Source organism: Telopea speciosissima, chromosome 8 (assembly GCF_018873765.1).
Source record: "Telopea speciosissima isolate NSW1024214 ecotype Mountain lineage chromosome 8, Tspe_v1, whole genome shotgun sequence".
NCBI lineage: Eukaryota > Viridiplantae > Streptophyta > Magnoliopsida > Proteales > Proteaceae > Telopea > Telopea speciosissima.
Window position 1 is genome coordinate 57,249,123 of NC_057923.1, and position 11,235 is coordinate 57,260,357.

General features: G+C 36.8%; 1 protein-coding gene across 1 annotated transcript; it reads left to right on the forward strand.

Annotated features, from left to right (window-relative positions):
- Positions 1 to 396: 396 nt before the first annotated feature.
- LOC122670628 (AT-hook motif nuclear-localized protein 1-like) lies at positions 397 to 9,003 on the forward strand. Its single transcript, XM_043867572.1, has 6 exons — positions 397 to 955; positions 2,039 to 2,106; positions 2,259 to 2,390; positions 7,291 to 7,455; positions 8,271 to 8,608; positions 8,741 to 9,003. Exons 1-5 carry the CDS (start codon positions 616 to 618, stop codon positions 8,598 to 8,600), a joined length of 1,035 nt encoding a protein of 344 aa, XP_043723507.1. The 5' UTR covers positions 397 to 615; the 3' UTR covers positions 8,601 to 8,608; positions 8,741 to 9,003.
- The last annotated feature ends 2,232 nt before the right edge of the window (positions 9,004 to 11,235 follow it).

Here is an 11,235-nt window from a genome sequence, read left to right on the forward strand (position 1 = left end):
GGATTCACTCACGAATCTACCGTCATAATTATCATCCCCTAGTTTTTTCGTCACCCACAGGGAAGGATTCACTCACGAATCTACCGTCATAATTATCATCCCCTATTTTTTTGGAGATTTGAAATGCCTTTCACTATTTCTAGATACCCATCCAAGCACAATGATGGTCATTGGTGAAGGAATTCTCCTTTCACAGTAGCGTGAGAAAAACTCGCTCCAATAATTATTTTTGATAGAAAAAAAGGAAGTAACTATTATTAGTAGACAAATATGGAAATGAAGACAAAGAAGGAAAAGCTGAAAAAAAGGTAAGGTAATTTTTGTATTAAAAGGGGTATTTTGGACACAGAAAAATTTTATTATTACCATATTTTATTTTCCTCTGTCAATTATTATAAATGACCAATTTTTTTTTTCCAGGCAACTCACAACTGAAACATTTTACTTGTGGCGCGAGTTGCAGAGAAACGTCCAGATTTCAAAAAAAGAAAAAAAATGCTGTTCCTTCATCTCTTCTGAGTTCTGAATCCTTCACTGTAACTCCAACCCTTTTCAGTTTTGCTGCTCTATTCTCTGTATCTTCCTTTGAAACTTCTGTTACAAGCAAATATATGCATGGAGGGGAGGGAAAGCACCGTCTCTAACTCTACGGCTAACACGGAGAGTGATTCTCCGGTTAGTGGAGCAGTGCCGAGCGGGGGATTAGTTCCTCAGGCGATGAACATGGCTGTTAACATGAGTATGGAGAGAAGTCTCGGAGGTGGAGTTGTAGGTGGAGTAGATATGATGATGGGTAAGAAGAAAAGAGGGAGGCCAAGAAAGTATGCTCCCGATGGGAGCTTAGCATTGGTTCTTTCACAGGGCTATTCTTCACCTCCATCTCCTGACTTCTCTGCAAAGCGAGGTAGAGGGCGGCCACCTGGTTCTGGTAATCGGCAGCTACTTGCGTCTTTAGGTGAGTTCAAATATAGGAAATGGTAAAATGGAACATGCAGAACTTGAATTAAGTGAGAAATGCATCTGATCTGGTTTGGTTCCATATGAGAATTCTCCTTATAACTTTAGAGATGGTGTCTGATTTCTGTGGTTGATTAAGTTATACTTTTAAGAAAATTAAAATTGACGTTCTATTGATAAAATGCTCTGTTTGGTGGGTTTGAGATTTTAGTTTTGAATTTTAATTCGTGACAAAAAATGAGATATACTGGATTTGGGTTTTCCCTTCTTTTTTTTTTTCTAATTTTTTTCCCCTCCTGATAGAGATTCATTGATTTGTAATTTTTTTTTTTTTAAAATATTTTTCTCTCACAAATGAAAGTCATTTGTGGTTTTAGTTTGTAAGGAGCTTTCACTCCTAGTTAAATGAACACAGAAAACAGGTTGAATTTAGAGAATTTTTCTGTGGAATTTTGGAAAAGTTTTTGTTAGTAATGATGAAATGTGCTAGCTTTGCAGTTGAGCTTGGAATAAGCAACCTGGTAGTGGAAATTGTAAACTGGAAAGTGACTCTCACCAGTATAATTGTGCTTCTGAACAAATTTGCTCCTTCATGCACTCTCAGAATTTTACAACTCGATTGTTTTCGGCTTGTAAATATGTTTGAATATGGTTCAACAGTTTTACATGTACAGAGGCAAATAGTGCAGTGAATTTTCTTGCCACGGTTGCAGCCTTAAGTAGATACAGTATACTTTGGTTGAGTCCACCTTCTCCTTATTGACATAGTTTTCTCTTTGAAGATGTAAAAGGAAGAAGAGGCCTTGTTCTAAAGGGGTTTTTGTACATAATGTCAGTTTAATGTATTATATTAAGATATCTTTAGTCAACCGAAAAATAAAATATGGAAATGAGCTTAATAAATATTTATGGTCTGGTTGGAAAGGTTTAAACCTTTTTGTGTGAATGAGCAACTAGTTGATTTAAAGAAATGCTTCCAATTTAAAAAAGAGGGGCTCTATTTAAATCGAATGTAGACGGCTTGATAGAACAGGTGACTTGGTTCAATCTCACTACTGATACTCTGATATGTTGTTTTAAGGTGACTGGGTTGCAAACACAGCTGGAGGAAACTTCATGCCACATGTGGTTACAATAAGTACAGGAGAGGTAATACATTGATTATGCAAGTTGGCTTAAGTGGCCCCTTGAATTTGAAATTATCATTCTTTACTTGTAAGTTTGAAAACTGCAAGAGATCCATTAATGAACTTATGATCTGGGTTGGCTTTACATGACAGTGTTATATTTGTTATTTTTAGGATGTTGCGGACAAAATATTTTCATTTGCTCAAAAGGGTCCTCGAGCTATTTGCATTCTCTCGGCCAATGGATCTGTTTCTAATGTTACCATTCGTCAGCCTGGCTATTGTGGTGGTATTTTGACTTATGAGGTATGATCTTGAACTTTACTTTTTCTCCTTTTCTCTTTTCCTCATTGTTGACTGGTTCGTATTTCAATGGTTTCTCTTCTCTCTCCCTCATAACTTCAGAATTGAATTCAATCTCAGTCTTTGAGCTCAAACATTGCATGTTCTATTCTCCACTTTAAAACTGCTGAAATGTCTCAGTCTGCAACCAATCATGTCTGTATGGGCACATGTTTGCTTAGAACCTGTGTAGTTGGATGATTTATGGCTTAATGATGTGAACTAAAATAGGGAGAAGAATGTCAGTGGAGAAAGCCATTGAGACTGTTTTGCAGGTGCGCAAACTATAAACCATTGAGGGTGCTGTTCAAAATGTACCGAACCCCAAATAAAGTTGGATGCAGTCATAGCTAAACAGTGTTTTGTGTCTTGAGATTCATCTACACTGCTCTAAAAGTTTGTTGTTATTATTTGCAATCTATTTAATGCATCCTGTTTGCTGGACTGATTAGATTGTTTGCTCAGTTAGACTAGTCTTTTACCTTTTTGAAGTCATATTATTGTAGATGCTAATATACCTGAAATCCTCCCACTTCCCAAACCTTTTTTGAGCCACCTTCTTGTTAACCTCGTAAGTATCTCTTCTACACTATGAAGTTTTCTATTATAGTGAATTAAATGAAGTTTCATTGTCTTCTATATTCAAAAAAACAGGAGATAATGGCTAAGATGAATTGGTTGATGTATAAAACATTATCAATAAGGATAAAATTTGATTTTCCTATTTTTTCTCAGTTATTCTGCCTCAAGGCAACTTTTTGTTGATTTCTTGGGGCTTCATCAGCATATTATCTGCAACAAATAATGACCACTTTATTTAGATCTTTTGATGGCCTCCTAATTTTCCCCTGAAATGATGTGGCAGAGAAGAACTTGATGTCAGCATATAATATGGTTTTTGAGCATAATTAATGGATGTTGTTGATACAGGAAAGGAATTCGATAATGCCCCAGGAATGTAGTGTCTCAAAAAAGTGGAAAACCAATAACATAACTAACATTTATCATAAAGGAATGCCATAAGTAATAGAAGCTGCAGTACTGAGTACAAAAGGTGGCACATGTTTTGTATTTCTAATTAATTTCACCATATAAAATGTTTTGATAGAATACAGACCTGGTGGAATTAGTATTTGTTACCATGTTAAGCCTGTGAACAAGTGTTAATACAGCAATTGCAAGACACTTTGTGAAGGATGGCTGTCTCGATTTACTGACCAAATTGGAAATCCAAAAGTTAGGTAGATCATTCTCATCGCCAACTTATCCAAACCTAGGTTTGCCATTCTAATCTTTTTATGCCAGTCTGTTTTTATTTGAGTCCATATCTTTGTTTATTCAAACCCTTTATCTCTGTGTCAACCCATGTCCTATTAAAGCCTTCAACCTTCACTGATTCACCCATTTCTACTAATATTGTCATTGATTTATGCTGCACATAACCAAACCACTTGAGTTGACTTTCCAAACGTTTAGGCAATTATGTTTAGGTTATTGATTGCCTAACATTGTTCTTGTTAGGCCAGGTTTTTTGGTATATAATTATTTTTTTATTGTTATGCATCAGTTGCATGAAAGTCAAATTCCATGGGCAACATGCTCTTCAATCTCTCCTCATGGATAATTGAGCTCAGATAACTAAAATGGTTGCCTTGGGATATTTCTCGGCTATCAACCTTTACTGCTTTATTGGTTTTCCTTATGTTTGCTTTAGTATCGCAGCACAATTTTATTATTTATTTATCCTCCTTAGTCTCGTCAATCAGAGAGATGCTATCTAAAGAAAAGGACCACTGAAGCTTATACTAGTCAAGAAAATTAAATTCCTAACTAATTTCAAAATTAGTTAGGAATCTACTTTTTCTTTTCTATTTCTCTCATTCTAGTGAGCAGTCTGTTCTACATTCCTGAATCAAGCTGCTGTATAGTTTGTAACTTCCGTTTAACTCCTGCTTTTGAAACCTTTTGCACTTATAGTGTTGTCTTTGTTTAGTAACTTTGAGTTCCTCTGATGTCCCTTGATCTCCTTGTCCTGCCTGAACTCCTCCTTTGTAATCGACCTTCATTGCTTTAGCTCTGTTTTGACATGGCTATATTTAATTTCATTTTCACTAACTTCTGTTTGAAACTGCATGTAATCATGTGTTTGAATTGACAAACTAATGCAGTGGGATGGACATTGGATAAACTTCATCAAAAGTCCTTGTTAATCTTGAAATTGAATATCCAGAGAATTTTAATGTTAAAATTACTGCATATTTTCTGAAAAATTTTCAGATTATATCTATGGCATAAATTTAATTTGTTGACTTGCATAAAGTAATGGTGTGAAACCAGTTTTTGTTTTCCTTTCCCTCTATTTTTTTTTTTCTCTCTTTTTATTTTAAAAGGAATCCTTTTTCAAAGACAACCCGTGGGAAAGCCTTTTTATGTGCTTCTACGTGTCAATGTTTCCTTCAATGCTTAAGAGCGGACTAAATGATAAGAAAACATATATATTTTTTTAAAAAAATTGGTTGGTAATCATAAAAACCACAAAAATAAAGAGGGGAAAATGAGAGGAAACCCAAGTTTAAGTTATGGGACTCTTTTCAAGCTATTTTGATACCAATTAATTCCTTTCTTGTTCTGAAAGTCATCTTGCATTGACATACTTGTGAGAATAACAACACACAACTTCCTTTTTTGTTCTATCCCAAAAGACTTCCTATCATGTCCTAATCATATTTCCTACCCAGATCCTGAACTCAACTGGCAAAACTTATAAAACTATTTGTGGCCGGCTACATGAGTCATGCCCCACCATTCCACTCTCACTTTAGGGTCACATCGGCTGCTAACGCACTATGTATTTGCTCACCACTTCAACCCAGGTCATCGTTCACCTGTTCCTTGTCTTTCTACCACCTCTAATTTGCACCGAATCACTCCATCTCACTCATAGTTGTCAAGGCGTTGCCTAGAAGGACTCCTTGGTCGCCTAAGTGTTGCTTAGGTGCCTTTTTGGTGTCGCCCTGATTTTTTCCCTGCTCCAACATCTAGAGTCGCCTAGTCGCAGTGACAACTATGATCTCACTTGTGCATTTGATGGTTTATGATGCAAATGGTCAAACAATCTCACTTCACCTTTTCTTAATTTGTTGACTTTTGATATTACTCCTAAGTTGTTTTTTTTTTTGAATGTATGCATTTTTTTTTTATAATCTCTGTCCTAGTCATGCCACTCATCCATCTCAATGGCCTCATGTTCATTACGGTCAACTTTTGTATTTGTTGGTTCTTTATTGCCAGCATTCAGCTCCATACAACATTTCTGGTCCATTGGTATATAATACTATTTGCCTTATTAAACTCCAAGGAAAGTTCTACGTAACAACTAGAAGATTGGCTATGTTGTGTGAGCTGAATGTTGGGCGATAAAGAAACAACACACATACAAAATAAGTATAGCTAAGATGAGAATGTTGAGATGGATGAGTGATAAAACTAGAAAAGACAGCATAGAGAATGAAAATTTTGAGATCATCTAGGAGTGGCCCCAGTAGAAGATAAGTTGAAGGAGCATTGTTTAATGTGGTATGGACATTTGCAGCAGAGGCTTTTGAGTGCAGCTGTAAGAAAGAGTGAATGATACAAATTAGTGTTGGTAATGTGGCCAAGTGGCCTCATCCATATCCACAAGTAACGCATGGAAAGACCCACAATAATAATGGAGAAGATGGGCGATTCCGTGATTTCCGTATGGGCCTTATATCCAACGGCTCTATAGTCTCCTAAACCAGCTATAAGAAGATGGAGTTGGGAGATGGAAAAAATACAAGCGAGATTGTGGGAAATCACAAGTGGAGCCCTAAAAGCTTTTGATTTCCCACAATCTTGCTTGCATTTTTTCTATCTCCCAACTCCATCTTCTTATAGCTGGTTTAGGAGACTATAGAGCCGTTGGATATAAGGCCCATACGGAAATCACGGAATCGCCCATCTTCTCCATTATTATTGTGGGTCTTTCCATTTATTACTTGCGGATATGGATGAGGCCACTTGGCCACATTACCAACAATTAGAAGTATTAAAAGACCAAGAGGTAGACCAAAAGTGACTCAGGAAGTAGTGAGGAAAGATATGAATATCCTAGGCTTGACAACTAATATGAACTTAAATGAGTTGAGTGACGGAACAAAATTAGTTGGGAAAAGTCTTAGTTGAGTTGAGTGGTTGAGTTGCTGGTTACAGGTTGTATATGAGGCCACGATGTGAACTTTAATGTTTAGCTGCTACTGCAAATATATTAGCCAGATTCCTTTATTAATAGACCTTTTCATTATAAAATTGCTTTTGAGAAACAGCAGTAGCAAGTCATTCCACTGGACCTTTTTGGGTCCTTTGAGGTTCCATAGAGCCTTATTCTAAATGAGTATAGTAGCTCATTGTGGTTCCATTATGTGCTTAGATTGTTGTTTTTTAACTGTATGCCATGCATTTTTCTGATTAGCTTTGTGATTCTACTTCCCATTGCTATCTTGCTGGTTCATTTGTGTTATCATGCAATTTTCAATGCCTGCCTCCATGTTGTCTGAGAGATAACTGTCATTCAGTATCTTAAAGATGTAAGTAAGATCAAGGCAAGCTTTCCCTTCTCGCCTGATTAGAACTTGTGAACTCTGAGTCAACAAAAGTACATGTTTTCCCCCATTTGTAAAGATCTGTACAGTTCTAATTCAAGGTTTTCTGTTCAATATTTATTCATCTTTTTAATGGAACTATTCTTCATTGTTTTAATTCATTTCAAAGTGAATCCATTCTTCGGAGTAGATGGATAGCGCATCAGAGGGAATGTGCTGTTAATTATATTTGGTCTGTGCAGGGCCGTTTTGAGATATTGTCTTTATCTGGGTCCTATTCATTCACTGAAACTGGTGGTGGTATACGCAATAGAACTGGTGGGCTAAGTGTTTCATTGGCTGGCCCTGATGGTCGTGTGATTGGTGGTGTGGTTGCAGGTCTATTATTGGCAGCTAGCCCAATCCAAGTAAGGCCTTGCCTTTTTATTTCTATATGAATGAAATGAATGAAATAACTGTTACTCTCAAGAGAGTTAAAAACTGTCTGCAATATCATATGGACACATTATTTTCTTGCTCTTCCTGACATCCTATATGCATGTTGGACCACTAAACCAGTATGATTATCACCTTGCAAATCTTACTTGTGATTGTTATGACACTTTTATTTGGTAATTTATAAGCTTAAAAGTGTTTTTTTCCCTTCATTATCGACATAGAGGAAAGTAGCTTTCAGATAGAGTTACAACTTACAACCCATCACCAGCCTCAATTCAAAGAGAGCATATATTACCCGAACAACCATATTGCCTAATTACGAAGTGCAAACATTGTTTACCTGAACTTACTGCACAATTGCATACTGAGCACTAAACTCGATGTGCAACCATTAGCAATACATGTGATAATGGGATAGTGTTCTTGATTGTATTAGAGGTAGAATAAAGCTACCAACTGAATCATATAACATAATTTGATAATTACCATCAAAAGGCTAGAATGTAAAGAACAGGGAGTAGATAAGCGCTGATCGATCAATTTACTGTCAAATTTTTATGAAAAGTTTCATGAATGGTTTGAGTCCCTTGCAAATCACAATAAGAATTTCTATTTTCCCCATGAAATTGAGAAGTAATTGTGGCTTGGCCATGTTTCTACATTTCTAGTCTGAACCTATGATGAGTGGCTCAACAGCGAGTAGTAGTACTCAAAGAATAAATATTGTTGGTACCATACAGATGCTTGTTGAATAATTCATCTGGGCTTCTGCTTGGTTTTTCAGGTTGTGGTTGGAAGTTTCATGCCAAATTACAAGCCTCACAAAAAGAAGTACCAGAACGGATATCCAATTGCTTCAGTAATCCCTGTTATCCAAGGTTCCCCAGATATAGTGACAGCAGCAAGACCGATATCTCAAGCTAGACCTGATGATGGCAACTGTGTCACCCCCACATCTGCATTACCAGAACAGAGCCACGGTGAAGAAGAGAACAGTGCAAACAGTAATCCAAACCCAAACTCTGGGTTCCAAAGTGCTGATTGGCATGCTTCAGAGTCCAAGCAGGAAAAGAAAGTGTCTCCTGACATTAATGCATGTGCACCTGGTGAATGATATAGAAGGTGCATTTCTAGTTTTCTTTCTTCCCCTCTTGACTTTCTTTTCCTTCTATTTGTCTCACTTTTAGTTTTTTTTTCCTCTTCTCTTTTGTCTTTCACCTCTACTACTAACACTGATGATCATTTTTCTGTTAGGTGTTAGAATAGATGCTTATAGAGGCTGGAATGATGGGGAGATGAGGCTGACTTGAACTGCTTTGTTATTGTTATAATATTTATACCTTAAGACTTTTAGAAATTTCATGGGATTTTGTTGTTTTTGTTTTTTATTGTTCTGTTGTTGTTAATTGTTGGATCATAGGTGGGTGTTACCCACAAAGCTTCTCATGACTTTTAAAAGTTAAATGTAGTTGGAAAATTTATACTTAGTAGTAATTTAAACTTGAAATTTACAAACATTTGATGAGAATTTCTGTGATTTATATTCCAATTTGTTTCTCTAAGCTCTAAAATTATATACCCTTTGAAAAGGGAAGGATCAGACTGACATGAAATGTATCTTCTTCTGTGGATCCTATTCCTTGAACAATAAGCACCTATGACCTAACTAGTAGTCAGTAATCTTGGATCATTCAAGGGGAGGCCCATACTTAGATCACTGCCCCTCCCTCTCCCTCTCCCTCTAGCCCATCCACCCGGGTTTGGATTTACTCCCCACATGGGGGACGGATCCCACCCCATCCACACCATACACGGGCTGCGGGACCCACCTCTTGTGTGTGGAACCCACACCCCGTGGATGGTATGGATGGGTTGCTCCCACATGGTGGTAGATCCGGACACCCACCCGAAAAAATAAATGGATAAGGTAAATTATCATATTTGTGAGTAATAAACATATGTATTGTACTTCTCAAAAAATATGTATCACATGGGATATCTATAAAAGATGCAGGGAATTTCTTGTCTTTTGTGACTCATTCTTATAGTCATATTATCCCCATATTAAGCACATGTTTTTTTTTTTTTGAAAATTTCATGTATTTTACTCTATTATATTTATAGATATTTTTAGGGGACCTGCACCTTGCTGTTTTACAGTGGCTTTATTTATACTCTTATGACTCTAACAGAGCCATTGTTTAAAAAATTGGAATCGGATTCGTCAAATTGATCGATTTCAGATCGAATTGGCCATGATTTATTTTGATTCTGACCGAGTCGACCGATTTGCTCGATCCAATTCCGAGATTAAAATAACTGAAACAGATGGAAGCATTTCCATTCCTTTTTGTCTTGAATTGCATCCAACCATGCGGCCTAAGACATTTGACACCATGGAGGTTTGGGTTATATGTTGTGTGTCTTGAATTTTTTGTACTTGTTTTTAAGTTTGCCCTATTTCGTCATGTTCTAGTGGTGATTCGGAAAATTTTTTTTGTGAGGTCTGTGATGGTGGCGGGCAGCGTGGGCCAATAGGGGCCCAAACCCGCAGTCCATTACTGATCTCGTATGGGGGAGTAATGGAGTCTTACTTCATTTTATTAACTTGTTATTTTATTTTTGGGGAGAATTCTTGCTATGACCTATTGGGTGTTCTTGAGAGATCTCTTTAAATAACTGTGTCATCTTTACTTAAATCTGTTTTGTTACTTTGTATTTCTTGGTGTTTGCATTACTAATGTAGCCTTCAAAAGTTGTGGGTTCCCCGCCGTCTGCCATGTTTCCTTGGAATGCTAACAAGGCAAGGCACCAAGGAAATCATTCTTCTTGTCATCTGGGTCAAAGCTTTGTTCTTGAATTCTTTCCAGAACAAACCCAGCAGCGATCTCCAAAGCCTGTCCCTGTTTCTGTTCCATCGCCCTTCCTAAACCCTTGGCATTATTTAGTGATCGGACCAAGACTGTTAGAGTCGTAGTTTTTACATTGGTCACATTTTTTAAATTATATGACGAACTTTAGTCAAAACGGATAGTATCGTAACATGTGGGATCCATAAGAAAAACCAAAAGAAAAAATAGGACATGTTCCAAAAGTCATCTTGCATTGACATATACCTTTTAACGAAGACGTCAACAATGCAACTTACAAGGGCCTTGGCTGATTGTTACTAGCTCTTGAGATTGAATTCCAACTTCAATTGATCAAGGTGTGTTGTTTGAGGGGTGGGAGGGGGGTGGCGTGGGAGGTGTTGTGCATAGGTGCATCTTCTTGTCACCAAAAAGGTCAAGTGAGAAGTTGTAACCTTCCTTTTGACCGCCGTTTGTTTTAGGAGAAAGTTTTCTTTCACTGCATGTGAAGAGTTCAGCTACCATCCTATGATTCTAAAACATCTCCCTATTGAACGAAGTAGATAATATCCTCCCCAAGTTGCACGATACCCTCTCTCGTTCATCCGAAAGCAGCGATTAAGTGATTCCCCTTCACCGTGGCTTAAGAAAAATCATATCCTTTGTTTTATACGCAAAAGTTGTTTAATGTAAGAATAAAAAAAAGATTTTTAAAATAATTTAAAAGTGATTTGTCATTACGTTATTATTAAAATCTCTACATTTTTTCGAGTAGACACATGAAATAACAAGAATTACCCTCATTGAAAAAAAAATATGGTATAATTACAAATTTTTTCCCCACCAAACCTTGATTACAACAAAACATTTCTTTTCTATTTATTTATTTATTTTCAAATT